At 43.8% G+C, this 18,507-nt stretch overlaps 1 protein-coding gene across 2 annotated transcripts in view; it reads right to left on the bottom strand.

Annotated features, from left to right (window-relative positions):
• The window catches only part of LOC132395770 (DENN domain-containing protein 2C-like), a 184,458-nt gene that overhangs the window by 45,508 nt on the left and 120,443 nt on the right, over positions 1-18,507 (bottom strand). For both annotated transcript variants that reach the window (XM_059972779.1, XM_059972780.1), the window contains exons 8-9: positions 7,901-7,945; positions 2,790-2,977 (exon numbers count right to left, since the gene is read on the bottom strand). In XM_059972779.1, the coding sequence (XP_059828762.1) occupies positions 2,790-2,977; positions 7,901-7,945 (233 nt within the window). The remainder of the gene's footprint in view (positions 1-2,789; positions 2,978-7,900; positions 7,946-18,507) is intronic.

Raw genomic sequence — 18,507 nt, 5'->3', positions numbered from 1 at the left:
GCGATTTGGTAAAAACACCTTCATAGTACTGTAATGAATGGCAGCAACAGTGGATGGGACTGATAAGGAAGAACAATTACTGAAGGCAGAGAAACAGAGAAAACTGGTCCTGCCGTTCACGGGAAGGAGATGTGTACCAATTGCAAGAAAAAGCTTGCGAACCTTTTGCAATTATCTGATTCTCTGCTCATAAAATGCAGCCTGATCTACACCTAAGTCACAATAATAGACAAGCACAATCTGCCTAAACTAATAACATGTAAAGAGTTGTACTTCTTCTCGTCAATACTGAGTACACCATTTAAGTAATCACAGTCTGGATTCAAAAAGCACGTGAACCTCTGGGGTACTGCCTTCTACAAAAGCTATTTGGAGTCAGATGTTCCCATCAATGAGATGAGACTGGAGGTGTGGGTTGTAGACATGCCCTACCCTATTAAAAAGACACAGGTTACTGACAGAGCCTGCTCTTCCCAAGGAAGATCTGTTTATGTACAACATGCTTCAGCCAAAACTTTCAGAGGACCTTAGAAGAACTGTAGAGATATGTGAAGCTGGGAAAGGCTACAAAAAAATCAGTCCACAGTAAGAGAAATTGTCTACAAATGGAGGAAATTCAGCATTGTTGCTACTCTCCCTTGGAGTGGGCATCCTGCAAATATCATACTGGGAACAAAGTGGAATGCTGAAGGAGGTGAAAAAGGGAAACAGCAAAAGCCGTGCAGAAATCTCTAAAACTTGCTAAAGTCTCTGTTCATGTGTTCACTACAAGAAAAACACTGAACAAGAATGGTGTTCATGGAAGGACACCATGGAGGAAACCACTGCTCTCCAAAAAAAAAATGTTGCTACATGTCTAAAGTTTGCAAAGACCACCTGAATGTTCCACAATGCTTCTGGGACAATGTTCTATGGACAGATGAGACAAAAGTTGCACTTCTTGGCAAAAATGCTCACTGCTATGTTTGGAGGGAAAAGGGCACCGTGCACCAACATCAGACCTCATCCTAACTGTGAAGTATGGTGGGAGGAGCCTCATGGTTTGGGGCTGCTTTGCTGCCTCGGCATGGCGAGCTTGGAATCGTTGAGGGAACAATGAATTCAAAATTGTATCAGGCCATTTTACAGGACAATGTCAGAGTAGCTGACAGGGTAGAATGTCACCTGAAGCTTAATAGAAGTTGGATGATGCAATAAGACAATGATCCGAAACAAAATAGTTTAAAAAGAAGAAAAATAAGAAAATTTATGTTTTAGAAAGGCTAAGTCAGAGTCCAGACCTTTACACAATTGAGATGCTGTGGCACGATCAATGCAACGAATCCTAGAAATATTGATGAACTGAAACAGTTTTGTTTGGAGGAATGATCTAAGATTCCTCCTCGCTGTTGTGCGAGTTTTATCATCTACTGCAGGAAACATTTCGTGGAGGTTACTGATGCTAAAGGAAGTTCTACCAGTTAAGGTTCACATAAATACAAGGGTTCACATTTTTCCATCTAGGACTATGAATGATTAAACAATGTGTTCAATAAAGACATGAAAAGTACAATTGTTTGTATGTCATTACTCTAGACAGATAGTGTTTGTCTATTATTGTGACTTAGAGGAAGATCAGCCCACATTTTATGGTAACTACTGAGAAAACCAGGTGATTGCGAAGGGTTCACAAACTTTTTCTTACAACTGTACATCAGATTTTTGAAATTAGCAATATTATGGGAGCTTGTTCAATTGCAGGTGGTGTCTGTAGGTCAGGTGGAACTGGCCTGTATTGGCTCACATCCCCAAGCTGTTAAATCTAAAGATTGAGGTACACCCTATTTTCAATGTTTGGAGGTGGGCTATTTCTGTGATGTTGATAAATCTCATCAGTAAACCTTAAAATGGTGAAGTGGAAGACCTGTAACACTGGACATAACCAAAATGGGAAGTTAGGAGCAAGCAATTGGTTTAGGTCTGTGGTTCAAAAGGCTGCAGACCACAAAGGAGAAGAGACCTATGATACTGAGGACGGCTAAATCATGAACCAAGACAGGGTCGTAACCCTTTAGAGTCAGATACTGTAGTAATTCAAACCAGGTGGAGTGTGCACTTACAGCACAGGTATAGCAGGAATAGGTGATGGTTGGCCAAATGAGCAGGTGGTGAATACCACAAGTCCTGGTTAGGCAACCACTGATGCAAGGCAGACAATCATCAAGACTATTGATGATGGCTGGGGTCATTAATGTAAAGAATATGCCCAGCAATGGCAAACCACTCATGTAGAAATATTTGCCAAGAACAATCACAGTCATGGAAAGACCATGATCGTCCACATCACAGGACATGGCACATAACAAATGAACAATGGCAGAAAGAGGCCAGAATAGACTAATCTGGTGAAAACAGTACAAACCTGGGGGAGGGGGGGGGCACAGGATTCACTGAGTGCCAGATTAAATATGTGAGAATAATTAGTGCTGTACGGTGCCAATTGGTCTGAGTGAAGGAGAACGTGTCCCAGTCCAATAGTTTTCTGACAGTGCAAGTTTCCCTGACCCAGTCCTGCACTACACCAACCTCAGTGCAAGGGAACGCAGTCCTGATCCTTCCCTGGACTGACCTCAGTGCAAGGCCAGAATTACACTGACCTCGCATTGAAATACAGGTTTCAGCTGGGGATCTTGGACATACTCCCTGATGATTTGGATGTGGTTACTTGCAGCAAAAACAGGATTGCTCGGAAAGTATACGTAACAATGTGGGGGAGCTTTCATGATGTGCAGCGTGCAAATCAGTCTCACCTTACTGGGGAACTGTTGCGTGACCTGTGGCTCATAGGTGTTGGAGGGAGCTTTCTTCCGAAGAGACACCACCACAAAGTACTCAAAAAGCTGCTGCTCCTGCAACTCGATTAAATCTCGTTCAAGAGTCTGGTAGCGTGTGTTCCTTTTCAATGTGGAGTGCACATACACCAGGCGCTGACTGTGTGCTGCGAACATCAAAACCAGAAGGGTTACTCCAATCACACATGGAAAAATACTGCACTGAAATCAAACGAGGGAAACTTGCTTCAGGATGAGTTGAGAAATTTCAATAGAGAACAACGTGTTAAATGGAACGGAGCCACCATCAGCTGGCACAGTGACAGTGAAATTCAGGGGCTGGGTTAACATGGTAACATACAGTGCCAATAAAAAGTATTCACCCCCCCACCCGAGAAGTTTTTCTCTTTTACAGTTTTACAACATTGAATCACTGTGCATACAACAACTGTTGCCCGGGTGCTTCACCAGTTGCAACTTTATGGGAGAGTGGCAAAGAGAAAGCCACTGTTGGAAAAACCTCACATGATATCTTGTCAGAAGGCATATGGGAGACTCTGAAGACAGCTGGAAGAAGCTTCTATGGTTTGATGAAACCAGAATTGAGCTTTTTGGCCATCAGACTAAACGCCGTGTTTGCCGTAAGCCAAACTACACACATATTCAAAACACACCATTTCTACCATGAAGCATGGTGGCGGCTGCATCACGCTGTGGGGATGCTTCACTGGAGCAGGCCCTGGAAGGCTTGTGAAGGTGGAGAGTAAAATGAATGTAGCAAAATACAGGAAAATCCTGAGGAAAACCTGATGCAATCTGCAAGAAAACTGTGACTTGCGAGATTTGTTTTCCAGCAAGACAATGACCTCAAGCACAAAGCCAAGGCTACACAGGAATGGCTTAAAAACAACAAAGTTAATGTCATGGAATTGACAAGTCAAGAGTCCAGACCTCAATCCAATTGAGAACTTGTGGCTGGACATGAAAAGGGCTGTTCACCCAGGATCCCCATGCAATCTGACAGAGATTGAAAAGGGCTGTTCACCCACGATCCCCATGCAATCTGACAGAGATTGAGCAGTTTTGTAAAGTAGGGCAAAATATTGCAGTGTCCAGATGTGCAAAGCTGATAGAGACCTATCCACACAGACTCAAGGCTGTAATTACTGCTAAAGGTGCATCTACTAAATACTGACCTGAAGGGGGTGAATAATTAAGCTATCAATAATTTGTTTAATAATTGTAATAAGTTTAGACCAATTTGCAGAAATTTGTTTTCACTTTGACACTGAAGAGACTTTTCTGTTGATCAATGTCAAAAAAGCCAAATTGACTGTGATTCAATATTGTAAAATAATAAAACATGAAAACGTCCGGGGGCGCAGGGTGAATGCTTTTTATAGCACTGTTCAAGTGCAGAATTACATGTCAGCAGGAACAGCACATGTGCATGGTAGCATCAGTGGATGGATTCTACACCAGAACAGAAGAGACTTAATACACAGCCATTGTTGCTTTATCACCGATGTCAGAAGCCCAACTCAGCTGTGTTGACGACACTCTTTAAAACTGCTGTACCTTGCCACAGGTTCCATAAGAATGTGGAAGGAGGCTGTACAACATTTCATGTCCACTCCACTACTGTTCAATATTATTATGGGTGACCAGCCAAAAATCAGCCCCCTTTGCCTGAATCAGAATCAGGTTTAAAATCACTGGCATTACCATAAAATTTGTTGTTTTGCAGCAGCAGTAAATTGCAATACTTAATAAGTGAAAAATAAAACACAATTATATATAAATAAAATTAAAGTATTGTAAAAAGAGAGCTAGTGCTCATGGGTTCGTTATCCATTCAGAAACCCGATGGTGAAGGGGAGGAAGCTGTCCCTGGGACATTGAGTGTGTGTCTTCAGGCTTCTGTACCTTCTCCCTGATATCAGCAATGTGAAGAGGGCATGTCCTGGGTGATGGGGGTCCTTATTGATGGATGCCTCCTTATTGTGGCATCGCCTTCTGAAGCTGTCCTTGATGTTGGGGAGGCTAATGCCCATGGCTGAGTTTACAACTTTCTGCAGCTTTTTCCAGTCCTTTGCAGTAGTGATGACACTCCAGACCAGATGGTCATGCAGCCAGTTAGAATGCTCTCCACGGTACAGCTGTGAAATTTGCGAGTCTTTGGTGATATATCAAATCCCCTCAAACGCCTAATGAAATATAGCCATGTAACTGTATCGGTATGTTATGCCCAGGATAGATCTTCAGAGATGTTGACACCCAGCAACTTGACACTGTTCACCTTTTCTGCTGCTGATACCTCGAAGAGGACTGGTATGTTTTCCCTCCACTTCCACTTGCTGAAGTCCACAATCATTTCCTCGGTTTTATTGATACTGAGTGCAAGGTCCTCGTTTTTTTTTGACACCACTCAACTAGCTGACCTATCTCACTCCTGCACGCCTCCTCGTCACCATTGGAGATTCTGCCAACAACAGCTGTGTCATTGGCAAATTTATAGATGGCATTTGAGCTGTGCCTAGCCACACAGTCACGAGTGGAGAGAGAGTAGAACAGTAGGCTAAGCTCACATCCTTGAGGTGTACCAGTGTTGATTGTCAGCGAGGAGGAGACATTATTACTGATTCACACAGACTGTGGTCTCCCAGGGAGGAAGTCAAGGATCCAGTTGCAGAGGGAGGAACAGAGGCCCGGGTTTTGGTGTTTGGTGATTAGTACTGAGGGTATGGTTGTGTTGAAAGCTGAGTCAATAAACAGCAACCAGTAGGTATTATTACTGTCCAGGTGATCCAAAGCTGAGAGGAGTTGTGAGATTGCATCCGCAGTAGATCTATTGTGGTGATAGGCTAATTGCAACCGGTCCAGGTCCTTGCTCAGCCAGGTGTTCAATCTGGCCATGACCAAATCTCCCAAAGCACTTCAGCACAGTAGATGTGAATGCCACTGGGCGATGGTCATTGAGGCAGCTCACCCTGCCCTCCTTGGCACTGGTATGACTGTTGCCCTTTCCAGAGGACAGAAGATGGCGCCAGTGAACAACGCAACCAATGGCAACATCCTTCAGACAGTTCACAAAACTACGTATTTAAAGTAAGCCAATAGCACTTAGAATGAAAGTTGGTCCCTAGACATGAAGCCTGGGCCAGCCAGAGCAGACCCACATCCTCAGAATCAGTTCAGAACATAGAGTAAACATCACTGAGCCCCTGAGATACCAAACACACCCACAGCCTCAGCGTAGTGAAGAGTGGAGTAAATGTCACGGAGCAGCAAGCAGAACTGGCCCAACACTCATCTCTGGTCACAAAACCCTTCCTTTTCAACACACCTGCCCAGTTCTTTAATTCTTCCAAACATCATGCCATTCCTCTAAGACCCAGGCTTTGCTGCATTGATACACTCTGGGCCTAGACCCCACCGCCACGTTTCAGCCTGTACCTGACCTTTCCAAATCAGCCCAGCGCTTAGATCGACCAAACCTCACTCTCGGTATTGGTGGAGGGGCCCTGAATCTGCCTCAACCTCACCCTGCCCTCCTCGAACATGCCTCAACCTTGCCCCACACCTTTTGACCCTCCAATCAGCCTTGCCTTTGGTCACCACTTCATTGTTTATGGTAATCGTTTACCAGAGTGTGTTTTTTTACATTAGTGTTATTAATTGACTATTTAGTTGTATTTCTTTTAGTGTATCTACTCTGTCCTTAAAACTTTGGAGTCCAAGACTGTCTTAGATTAGGTAGGGGTTCCCCAGTCACTCCTGAAAACTTACTTCTCCAGTTTCCACAACAAAGTTGGATGGTCAATCGCCCAAGATCTGAAATAGTCTGGATCTACTTGGAGATGGTTTAAGATTACAGGTCCAGCTGCTTTAGACTTACAATCACTCTATGAGGTATTCATGTTAATTTGACTTCTTGCCCTCTGTACATTATAAAATCATCCAGGGTCAGGATAAGTAGATCCTAAAACAGGAAAAATGTTGGAATATGAGAGGTTTGTAAAAATGAAAGGTTCAGCTCTTAGTTGGCCTGCATCAGTGAACTTCAGGAATGTTGTAAATCTGCGCCAGGGCAGAGGGATACTTACCACGTGCAATAATACACTGTCTGCCAATTTGTTTCATTCAAATGAAAAGTAGGTTAAAGTCTGCTGCCCTCAGCAGCTTACCTGGTAGACACTGAAGGGTAAGGAAACCCACGCAGACGTCCCCTCCAAAGCCGTCATTAGCGGTATTCTGGCCCTTGCTCTACTCAGCGACCTACACTGGGACGGGCACTCGGGTCTGACCTCTGTCACGGGTGGACAGAGTGGAAGACTGAAGGATGAGCTCAGAGGCTATGTTTTACTAGAGATACGAGGGAACTTGGCATTTCACCAAAGACTCCAGCATATTTCTACAGATGAACCATGGAAAGCACTCGGGGTAGCTACATCATGACCTGGCATGGGAGCTCCAACGCGTAGGATTGAAAGAGGGTTGTAGACTCAGCCAACTTCATCACGGGCACAACCGCCCCTCACCACTGAGGACATCTTCAAGAGGTGATGCCTTAAGAAGGATGGTCACTATCCAGGACATTACCAACATCAGGGAGGTGGGACAGGAGCCTGAGCCCGCACACTGTTTTAGGTACAGTCTCTTCCCTCTGCTGTTCAGTCCGCGACCTTGCTGTTCTTCTTTTGAACAATTTATTTATTGTTTTATTGTAACTCATGGTAATCTTTATACGTTGCATTGTACGGCTGCCACAAAACAACAAATCAGGGATAATAAACCTTAACTCTCTGGAATCTCTGATCCATGAACATTCACTGAGAGGGGAAGTATTCGGAATGGCATTGGGAACTCTGATCTGTGGATAGTGGGGTATCTGCCTCAAACTAACCATCAGCCTCCTCCCCAAGGGGACATCTGCCCCTGTTGCTGAAGAGACTGCAGTTCCCACGGCAGCCTCATTAAAGCCACCCTAGAACAGGGAGTGGCAGTAAGGCATCCCCAGTCCCAGAGAACCGTCTAAAAATGAAGACCACTGCCGACATCCCATCCAAATGCACGCATCACAATTTCACCTTTCTGTTGCTCTTCCGTATCACTCTCCGTCTCACTATTCTCATCTGAAAGAGAGAAGAACGTAGAGAGATTAGAAACGTTAAATGGCTGAATCAGACCCTTAAAGTGCAATGTGATGTTACCAGCCTCTCCAGAGAAGCAAGGTTGGGTGATCTGGATTTATGTTAGATACAGAAATATCATTGCTAAGGTAAAACTCAGATAATCGAGCACCTGACTGCTCGGAAACCCTAACAAAACAACACCTGGCTCACTGATTGGTCCAGAACGCAAGCTGTGGAGCTGGAGTGCAGATGTAGTGTGCAGACAGCACTGTGGGTCGGGGGAAAGATGGTACACACTTGAAGTTTAGGAGAGGTGACTTCAGTTAAACATACTAGATTTTGAAAGGGGGTTTGCGGGTTGTGCCTCAGGGTAGAGCTCAGAACAAGAGATGGGGAGGAGGTTGGCAGGGCACAGACTCTGTCTCTCTCACCGAGAGAGGGGTATAAATCATTGGAATGTTCTACCCAAATATGCAATAGACATTGTGGTTTATATTGGAAGCCAAAAGCAATAGGTGGAGCATGGCCAACCCCTCCCCCTCATGAGCACAGGAACAGACTCCTGTCTCTCTGCACTCAAACTGCAATACATTACTGGCACTTATTTTAAATCACCCGTCTTAAAAGGAATGGATTTACTAAGGTGCTGAGTAAGAAGGCCTGTGATGGTGGAGCTCAAAGTATGCCAGATATCTGTCAGATGACAAGAAAAAAAAGGTTTATTTTTGTCTTAGACCTCTAGATAGCCTATAATGGACCTCTTCTGGGGCAGGCGTGACCTGTTCAAGATGGACGGGTTACACTTGAATCCTGGGGGGACCAATAGCCTAGCGGGGAGGTTTGCTAGGGCTACAGGGCAGACTTTAAACTAGTAAGATGAGGGGGGCGGGAATCAATTTGAGGAAACAATGGGAGAGGAGGTTAGTTCACCAGTAGAGCAAGTAAATAGACAGTGTGTGAGGGAGGAAAGGCAGGTGATGGAGAAGGGATGCGCTCAGCCCGAAGATGTAGGGGAGAAGAAAGAAAAGGATAATAAATTTGAATGCATTCTTAGGGATGAAAAGAGAGGAGGAGGTGGAGAGTATCTTAAATGTATCTATTTTAATGCTAGGAGCATTGTAAGAAAGGTGGATGAGCTTAAAGCGTGGATTGATACCTGGAATTATGATGTTGTAGCTAATAGTGAAACATGGTTGCAGGAAGGGTGTGATTGGCAACTAAATACTCCTGGATTTAGTTGCTTCAGGTGTGATAGAGTAGGAGGGGCCAGAGGAGGAGGTGATGCATTGCTTGTCCGAGAAAATCTTCGGTTCTGCTAAAGGAGTGTCTCAGCCTGAAACGCCAACTGTTTATTCACTTCCATCTCAGGGATCGCCAACCTGAGTGTCCGCAGACCCCTTGGTTAAGGGTAGAGGGTCCATGGCATAAAATATGTTGGGAGCCCCTGCATAGATGTTGCCTGACTTTATGTGTGTTGTTTTGCATCAAATATCTCTCTTAGCTCTAGAAAGAACAACATGGATTTTGTACACAGACTTCAAACATTTATCAAACTCAAGACGTGGCACAGCAAAAGAATAACAGGGCAATAAAAGGAACCAAAACGGAGGTTGGAGTTTTGCACAGGTAGAAGATGCAATAACCACAAGTACTTCACAGCTCACGGACTGCGGATTGTCCTGGTTGCCACACTAGCACCGAGATGTAGGTAATTGTACTAGAGAGTGTGCAGAGGAGATTTACAAGGATGTTTTTAGAGCTCGAAACTACAGCTACGAGGAACGAATGGACAGACTGTATATGCTTCACTGGCCATGGTGAGGTGCCAAAGCACAGCAAGTGTGCCGGTAGGTCTGAGAGACGAACAATAGTTGTGGGGAAATTACAGGGAAAAGCCCAGAAGGATAGCAATAAACTGCTCTTAGAAGCATGAGGAACAAGCAAAGATGGTCAGCACGGTGTTGTCTGGGGGAGATGCTGCCAGACAGATGAGGGCATTGCATTTGATGTATTCCATGTGGACTTTGACAAGGAAGCTGGTCCAGAAGGCTACAGCCCATGGGATCCAGCTCAAGTAAGCAAATTGGATCCAAAACTGCCTTAGTTTGGAGGTAGAGGGCAATGGGGGGTGGTTGCTTTTGTTGTTATTGGTGCTGGGACCCCCTACTGCTTGTTACATAGATTAGTAATTTGGATATGAATATAGGACATATGATTAGTAAGTTGCAGATGGCATACAAATTGGTAGTGTGGGTGTTTTTAAGTAGAATTGTCAAAGGCAGCAGGATGAAATGATGCCCTATGAGGGTGGGACATACATGATGAACAGTAGGCTCCAGTGACCATAGTGGGGAAACAAGGGACTTCAGTGTACACGTTGAAAAATCCATGAAGGTGACATTTGAGATCCTAACCTTTATTTGCCAAGACAAAAGTAGGGAGTTATGGTACAACTTTATAAAATCTTGGTGACGCTACAGATGGAGTAGTGGGGATGGGAAGAGTTTGATTACACTAGAGAGGGTGAGGAGGAGATTTACCAGGACCTCCTGGGATGGAAAGTCCGGGTCTTGAAGCAGAGGAGGCCGGGGGATGCTGATAGAAGTATTCAATATTACGAAGGTATAGATAAGGTAGATAGAAGGATTTTTTTCCCCACACAACAGGGTTGAGGACAAATCTGAGGGGTTTAAGAATGGATTAGAAAAATAATATTTTCCAGCAACTATTTCCAATTACAAACAAGAGAAAATCTGGAGATGCTGGAAATCCAAGCAACATACACAAAATGCTGGAGGAATTGGCCTGCTGAGTCTCTCCAGTTACGCAACTTTTTCCCATACATGTAAGCCTATAAGCCATGTGGTTGGACTCAGGAACACACAATCTGAATGGGCGGTGGAGCCAGGCACTCTCATAATGTTTAAATATCCGGACAAACACTCAAATTGTCAAGGCTGTTTACCAAATGCAGGACAACTGGCTCAGCCAGGTGGGTGCCTGTGGATTGGCATGAACATGATGGGCTGAAGGGCCTATTTTCACATGCTATAAGACCACATAATTTACCAAATGTTAGCTTTAATTTCCCATTCAGATCTGTGGAGAGCCTGCAGCCTTGGAAGTGGGGAAGGAAAAGGCCGACAATCACAGGGCAAAAACAAAAGGCAGAAGAGTCGATCACTGTCAGCAAGGCTCTGCCCAAAGTTTTACATAAGCAGGGGATATCAGAACTTTAACAGTGGATAGCAGCAATGAGAGCAAAGTTCAAATTAAAATTTATTATCTGAGTACATACATGTCACCACAAACAACCCTGAGAATCTTTTCTCTACCGGCATACGCAGAAAATCTATAGAATAGTAACTGTAAACAGGATCAATGACAGACCAGTAGCATAGAAGACAAACTATGCAAATATAAACACATAGCAATGAACGATGAGAACATGAAATAACAAGATAGAGCCCTTAAAGTGAGATCATTGATTGTGGGAATCTCAATATATTAGTGTAGTTATTCTGTTTTGTTCTAGGGCCTGATGGTTGAAGGATAGTAACTGTTTTTTGAACCTGGTGGTGTGAGTCCTGAGGCACTCGTACCTTCGACCTGATGGCAGCAGTGAGAAAAGAGCATGGCCTGGGTGGTGAGGATCTTTGATGATGGATGCTGCTTTCCTACAACCGCATTGCCTGTAGATGTTGCTGCTCTGGGAGCTTCTATTGAATCTGTAGTGTTGTCACTTTGTGAACACTTGTAGAACGTGGCCATGGAAATCGAGGCTGCCTAGTTGCCTAAGACCATAATGGTTCTGAAGGGAAATGTCTCTTTAACAGAGTTGTACACTCAATAATTAGGATGTTGTACTTCCATAATACGCTCAGCATTAGAATTTCAAGGTATCCTAGGGCATTTTCGGGTGACCCTTTTCACATTGGTACTTGTTTTTTGGAGGAGGATTCAAACCCATTACTTCCTTGCCCTTTGCTTTCTAAGCACCCAAGAACTGGACATAACACCAAGAACACAGTTAAGTTGGATCTGTAAGTCACTCTGCAATACAGGCAGTCCCCAGATTACGGACGAGTTCCATTCCTGAGTCCGTCTTTAAGTCGGATTTGTATTTAAGTCGGAACAAGTACATCCGGTATTATTTAGCGTCAGTTAGTCAAATGTTTGTCTTAGTATATAGTATATATTTTACTTTTCTATGCATATAAAACACTTAAGAAACGTACGTATTCCAATAATTAAACCACTGCGTTGCTTAGTAATAACTGTAGTTTTCATCGGGGCAGGGCCTTTCACATGCTCCATTATTCTTACTTTATCCTTTAAAATTGTTCCCATCGTTGACTGTAGCCTAACGCTTTTCCAATGACCGATGGCGTTTCACCTCTATCCAAATGCTTTATTATTTCCACTTTATTTCCAATCGCGATTGCTTCCCGTCAATGGAACAGAAACACTGTGGGTGGCAGGTCCCGAGCTGCGCCGGCTCCCGAGGTCCGCTGGGTCCTAAGGACTAACAGTCTGAAATCCCCGGGTCCTAAACTGCACAGCACTGAGACAGGTTAAATGGGACAGGTGGGGGCTGTGCTGGATTTGGGTATTTGATCATCCACAATATTCCACGTGGGAATTTAAACTGGAGGTGGCAGTGTTTTTTTTTAATGAGGTCAAGTTGCGAGCTCGACATCAACCCGGCACGGATGGCATGGGAGTCACTGGATTGACATCAACCTGGTGCGCTCAGGAGCGGTCTGTCTCGAGCCCAGCCACCAGCCGAATGGAAAGGGGGGGGGGGGGTCGGGATCAGGGTGAATCTTGCTAAGAAAAAGTTAAGCCAAATACAAAGTTACACACTCAACACTGTCAACGGCAACAACTTAAAATGGCGGACAGCGTCATGATCTACCTTAAAATGGCGGATGGTGTTCTCCTTTCTCAGTTCATAAGTATGAGTTGTATATAAGTCAAACATTCGTAACTCGGGGACTACCTGTACAAGCCTGCCCTGCCATTCAATAGAGTCATAGCTGATCTATAGTTTCTTCAACTTCGTTACTGATTCTGATTTATCAAAACACACAGCGAAGTGCATCACTTGCATTAACAACCAACACACCCGAGGGTTGCTACACTTTCCACTGCATAAATACTATGCCCATAGTGCTAGGCAGAACAGCACAGAACACAACAAGCCTCTTTCCTCAGCCCTGTCCTGCCTTCTACCCATCCACACACATGAAGAGTCCTCCAACTCTAGGACAAACCTCCGGTCTTCAGGCTTCCAAGTCTGCACTACCCAGTAATCTTAGATATCAGCTCACTGACTAGCCGATGACGGGATTCAAAGTTCCGGCTTGAACACCGGGCACACCGACTCACCTGTCCTCATGCCTCTGCTTGCAGATACCTGGTTGCTTCAAGTGGCCTGGACTGCAGATATTCTTTGTCAGCTATCCCGGCTCTAATGCCCACAAGTCATCGGCAACCAACCAGAAAAGTTTGCCTTCTGCCAGCCAGCCAATCTTCTATCCACGCTGACATCTTTCCTGTAGTACCATGGGCTCTTACCCTGTTAAGCAGCCTCATGTGCGGCAGCTTGTCAAAGGCCTTCTGAAAATCCAAATACGCAACTTGCACTGACTCTCCTTTGTCTATCCTGCCTATTATTTCCTCAAAGAATTCCACAAGATTTGTCAGGCAAGATCTGGCAAGAAATCATGTTGACTTTGGCCTATTTTATCATGTGCTTTCAAGTTTCCCAAAACCACATCCTTAATAATGACCTCCAACATCTTCCCATCCACTGAAGTCAAGCTAATTGGCCTATAATTTCCTTTCTTCTGCCTCCCTCCCTTCTGAAAAAGTGCAATTTTTCAGTCCTAACTAACTTTTACTATATTCTATGTCCTCTCTTTTGCTTTTATGCTGTCTTTGACCCTCCTTGTCAGCCATGTTCGCATCATCCCCCTTTATAATACTTCTTCATTGTTGGGATGTATTTATCATGCGCCTTCTGAATTTCCCCCATAAACACTAGCCATTGCTATTCTGCTGTCATCCCCACTAGTGTCCCCTTCCAATCAACTTTGGCCAGCTCCTCTCTCATGCCTCTATCATTTCCTTTATAGACAATAGGTGCAGAAGTAGACCATTCGGCCCTTCGAGCCTGCACTGCCATTTTGAGATCATGGCTGATCATCTACTATCAATACCCGGTTCCAGCCTTGTCCCCATATCCCTTGATTCCCCTATCCATCAGATACCTATCTAGCTCCTTCTTGAAAGCATCCAGAGAACTGGCCTCCACTACCTTCCGAGGCAGTGCATTCCAGACACCCACAACTCTCTGGGAGAAGAAGTTTTTCCTTAACTCTGTCCTAAATGACCAACCCCTTATTCTCAAACCATGCCCTCTGGTACTGGACTCTCCCAGCATCTGGAACATATTTCCTGCCTCTATCTTGTCCAATCCCTTAATAATCTTATATGTTGCAATCAGATCCCCTCTCAATCTCCTTATTCCACTGTAATACTGATACATCCACTTTTAGCTTCTCCTGCTGAAACTGCAGGGTGAATTCTATCATATTATGATACTGTCTCCTAAGGGTTCCCTTACCTTAAGCCCTCTAATTAAATCTGGCTCATTACACAACACCGAGTCCAGAATTATCTTTCCGCACTGGGGTTAACTACAAGCAGCTCTAAAGAGCCATCCTGTAGGCATTCTACAAACTCCCTCTCTTGGGACCCAGCTCCAAACTCATTTACCAGCATATTGGAATGTCCCATCACTATCCTCACATTGCCCTTTCTATCTCCTTTTGTAATTTGTGTCCCACATCCTGGCTATTATTTGGCCTATGTATAATTCCCATCAGGGTCTTTTAAACCTTGCAGCTTCTTAACTCTACCCACAAGGAATCTGCATCTTCCAGCCCTATGTAATTTCTTTTTAAGGATTTGATTTCATTTTTTTTTAAACTAACAGAGCCACCCCACACCCTCTGCCTATCCTTGGATGTTAAGCTCCTAACTATGATCTTCTTTCAGACACTACTCAGAGATGGCCCACTAAGTTGTACCTGCCAATCTCTAACCACACTAGAAGATCATCAACCTTATTCTGTACACCAGCTGCATTCAAATATATCACCTTCAGTCCTGTATTCATCACCCATTCCGATTTTGCTCCTATGTTACATTTCAGCTCATCCCACAGAATGCAATTTTGCCCTACCATCTGCCTGTCCTTCCTCAGTCTCACTGCACACTGCATCTACTCGTACACCAACTGCCCCATCCTCAAAACCCCTGTCAAAATCATCTAATCTATCTTTGCTCCATCATTTTGCCCTTTCCCTCCAACAATTTATGAGATCTTGCAGTTATCATTACCAAAGCTGCTTATTATTGATGTTACAGTCTGAAGTTAAACTGCACCATTGGTATGATGGGATTTGAACCCTTTTCTCGGCATTGCTTTGTCGAGGTCACCATTACCAATCCAGTAACCTGACCACTAGTGAAAACCAGATCCAGCATGCATGGCAGATTCATGAACGTCCGATACGAGAAGTACTGTCGTAAGGGTCTTGGCAATTGAAATTTCTTTTTAAATATTACCCCTCTTGGAAGTTTTCATGTTTTGAATCACAGTGGAATTAATTTCACTTTTTTTTGACATTGATCAACAGAAAAGTCTCTTCAGTGCCAAAGTGAAAACAAATTTCTGCAAATTGGTCTAAATTTATTACAATTATTAAACAAATAATTGATTACTTAAGTACTCACTCCTTTGAAGTCAGTATTTAGTAGATGCACCTTTGACAGCAATTCCAGCCTTGAGTCTGTGTGGATTGGTCTCTATCAGCTTTGCACATCTGGACACTGCAATTTTCCCCATTCTTCTTTACAAAACTGCTCAAGCTCTGTCAGATTGCACGGGGATCATGAGTGAACAGCCCTTTTCATGTCCTGTGTTACGTACCCCGTAACTGGGTGACTTACCAGCAAAGATAGAGACATCCGTTGAAGTCTGATGATACTATTTTTAACAGTATTTGTTAGTAAAAATGTACAAAAATAATATCAATGCAAATATACAGATAATATATGTCGCCAATACTAAACCTAAAAGTGCGGGTATAATAATCAATAAGAAATAAGCTCTATCGTTGTCTAGGGGATAATGAATTGTCCGATGGAAATATAAAGTTCACTGCAGTTCCACAAGCTGCTGTCTTTTGGTTGTCGCTGTGTTGTAATTGTTGGAGAGAGAGAGAGAGAGATAGGAATAGAATGGGAACAGTTACCGCTACGGGTTTTGCCAACCTTCCTTTATGATTTCGATCCGTCAGGTGTCTCGTTGTTGTGGCCGTTCAAGTGTGACCTCTCCTTTAGCTAAACCATTCTTCCGTGATGAGCCCGCCACCCCAGGCAAGGGAGGACGCACACGAGCTCTCACCGGCTTTCACTATAAAACGCTATCACGTGATTTCTAGTGCTTCTCCTGGTGCGTCTAAAGGGGTGTTCCCCAGACCCCTCTTTTATCCTTACTCACGGGGTCTCAGATGTCAATCAGGGTGGGATGATGCAATCCCTCAACCAGACCACTCTGGTTGTCCCCTGAGGGGTTTCAATGAATAGCACAGTACTCAATACACAATTCCTTCTCCAAGAGACAATAGCAGTAGACAGTGGTTCCGTTCCGCAGATGTCAGGAGATATTCCAAACCTTGTGTATTCTGTGTGCCTCTCTCTCATGATGTGTATCCCTCTCATTTCCTGGGTCTCAGACCCAAATAATAGCGATCTTGCGATTTTCAAAAAGGAGGGGGCGACTTTGTACCCTTCGGCCCCTCAGAGTTGCTTCACCTTCGTAACACCCCCTTCCTTCTAAGAATTTTTGCCACAGGTAAAAATTAATTAATACAGAGTCTTACAGGATTTCAGAATCTAACACAATACAAAAGAGTTTTATTTTTCACTACAGAGTAATACAGTTATACATGCAATCCAGCATCTAAACAGTTAGCGATTACATTGTCACTTCCTTTAATATCTTAATATCTTGTACCTTAATAAATTCTTGTAGCATCAGACTCCAATTTAATAACCACCTATTTTTATTCCTCTCTTCAGCAAAACAAAACTGAAGAGTTGTGATCTTAGCTTATGTGTATATTACAAAAGTTCATGCAAATACTAATCTTTATTTTACTTTCAAACTTAACAGTCAATCTTCCATGGGGTTGTCTTTATTATTCACATGCTTTGTCGAAATCCCTTAAAACCAGATCCTGTTATTTAAAGTGGCATCCCGTGAACCCTCGCCCCTTTTCCAGTTAACTCCCACGTGGTTAGCTTGTATACTAGTGTGGAATAGGCTTTTGCATGCTCCTTTCATAGGAGTTATTTTATCAACAATGTTTTCCAAACTTAGCCCATTTGCTGAATTTCCACACAATTCTTTATTTTTAAGCAAGTCATTAATTTTATCTTCAGGACCCTTCATTCTATTGGTTTTCAGTTTAAAATCTGCAAGCGATCCCTCTTTGTTCAAACAGCATTTCGAATTCTGCCTCTTCACACCACACTCTTGAATACCATTAGCGAGTGGAGCACCTTTACATTCCAAATCAACCTGTAATTGATTCGCAGGCACCGTGTTAACAAGCCATTGTCTCTTCAGCCTGGTTACGGCTTCTGACACCAATCCAGACCTTAAATTTTCTTCATTCAATTTAGGAACTACACTTTTCCCTTTCCCTTCAATAATAATACCCACATCACCACCTTTTATCTCCTCACTAACTTCTAACACACCTTCGAACACAAACAACTGGGAATTCTCACTTCCCACTAGTACCAAGGTTAACCCTTTCTTCAGTGAACCAAGTCCATCTGACCCACAAGGACTGCATTCCTTTTTAACTGAATCAAATACCTCAGACTTTTCCTGAGTTTCATTACTAGGTTCAGTACTATGTGCATCCACATCTTGAACACACTCAAACGGGACATCTGCCTCTTCCAGGCTTTCAATACCCGTCCCCTTTTCAAATTCTAAGTTCCCCTGATCCTCCCAGATACTCTCTGGGCAACTCCCTTCCGGAGTAAACTCAACCCCGCGGTTGAAACAACCTCATCTGCCAACCCAGCAGACTTCTTCAAGGTAATGGCATCCTTTTCATCTAGGACTGCCCTCATTTCATTGTCGGGAACACCTTTAAAATTTTCAACTTCTTCAAACAGTTCTGTCAAGCCAGACAGATCATCCATGTCCAACCCTGGACCTTCTAACAGCCTTATCTGTTTCTCATTTTTACTCCGTGCCTCTATAAGTTTCCTCCTGGCTAAGGGTAGGTCTACCTCCTCTCCTTTACTCTCTTTCACCTCCCTATTCTTCGTTTTACCACCCTCGAACCCCTCTTGGTACAGGGTCGGTAAAAGTGTCTCGGCCAAATCGATACTGGCCTGATTTAAACTGGTCTCGTTCTCAGCTGTCTTTCTCGAGATGCTGTGAGTGGTCGCGCATGCGGGAGAGA

The sequence above is a fragment of the Hypanus sabinus genome, chromosome 6 (genome assembly GCF_030144855.1).
Source record: "Hypanus sabinus isolate sHypSab1 chromosome 6, sHypSab1.hap1, whole genome shotgun sequence".
Classification (NCBI taxonomy): domain Eukaryota; kingdom Metazoa; phylum Chordata; class Chondrichthyes; order Myliobatiformes; family Dasyatidae; genus Hypanus; species Hypanus sabinus.
This window is presented reverse-complemented; position numbering and strand designations above follow the sequence as displayed.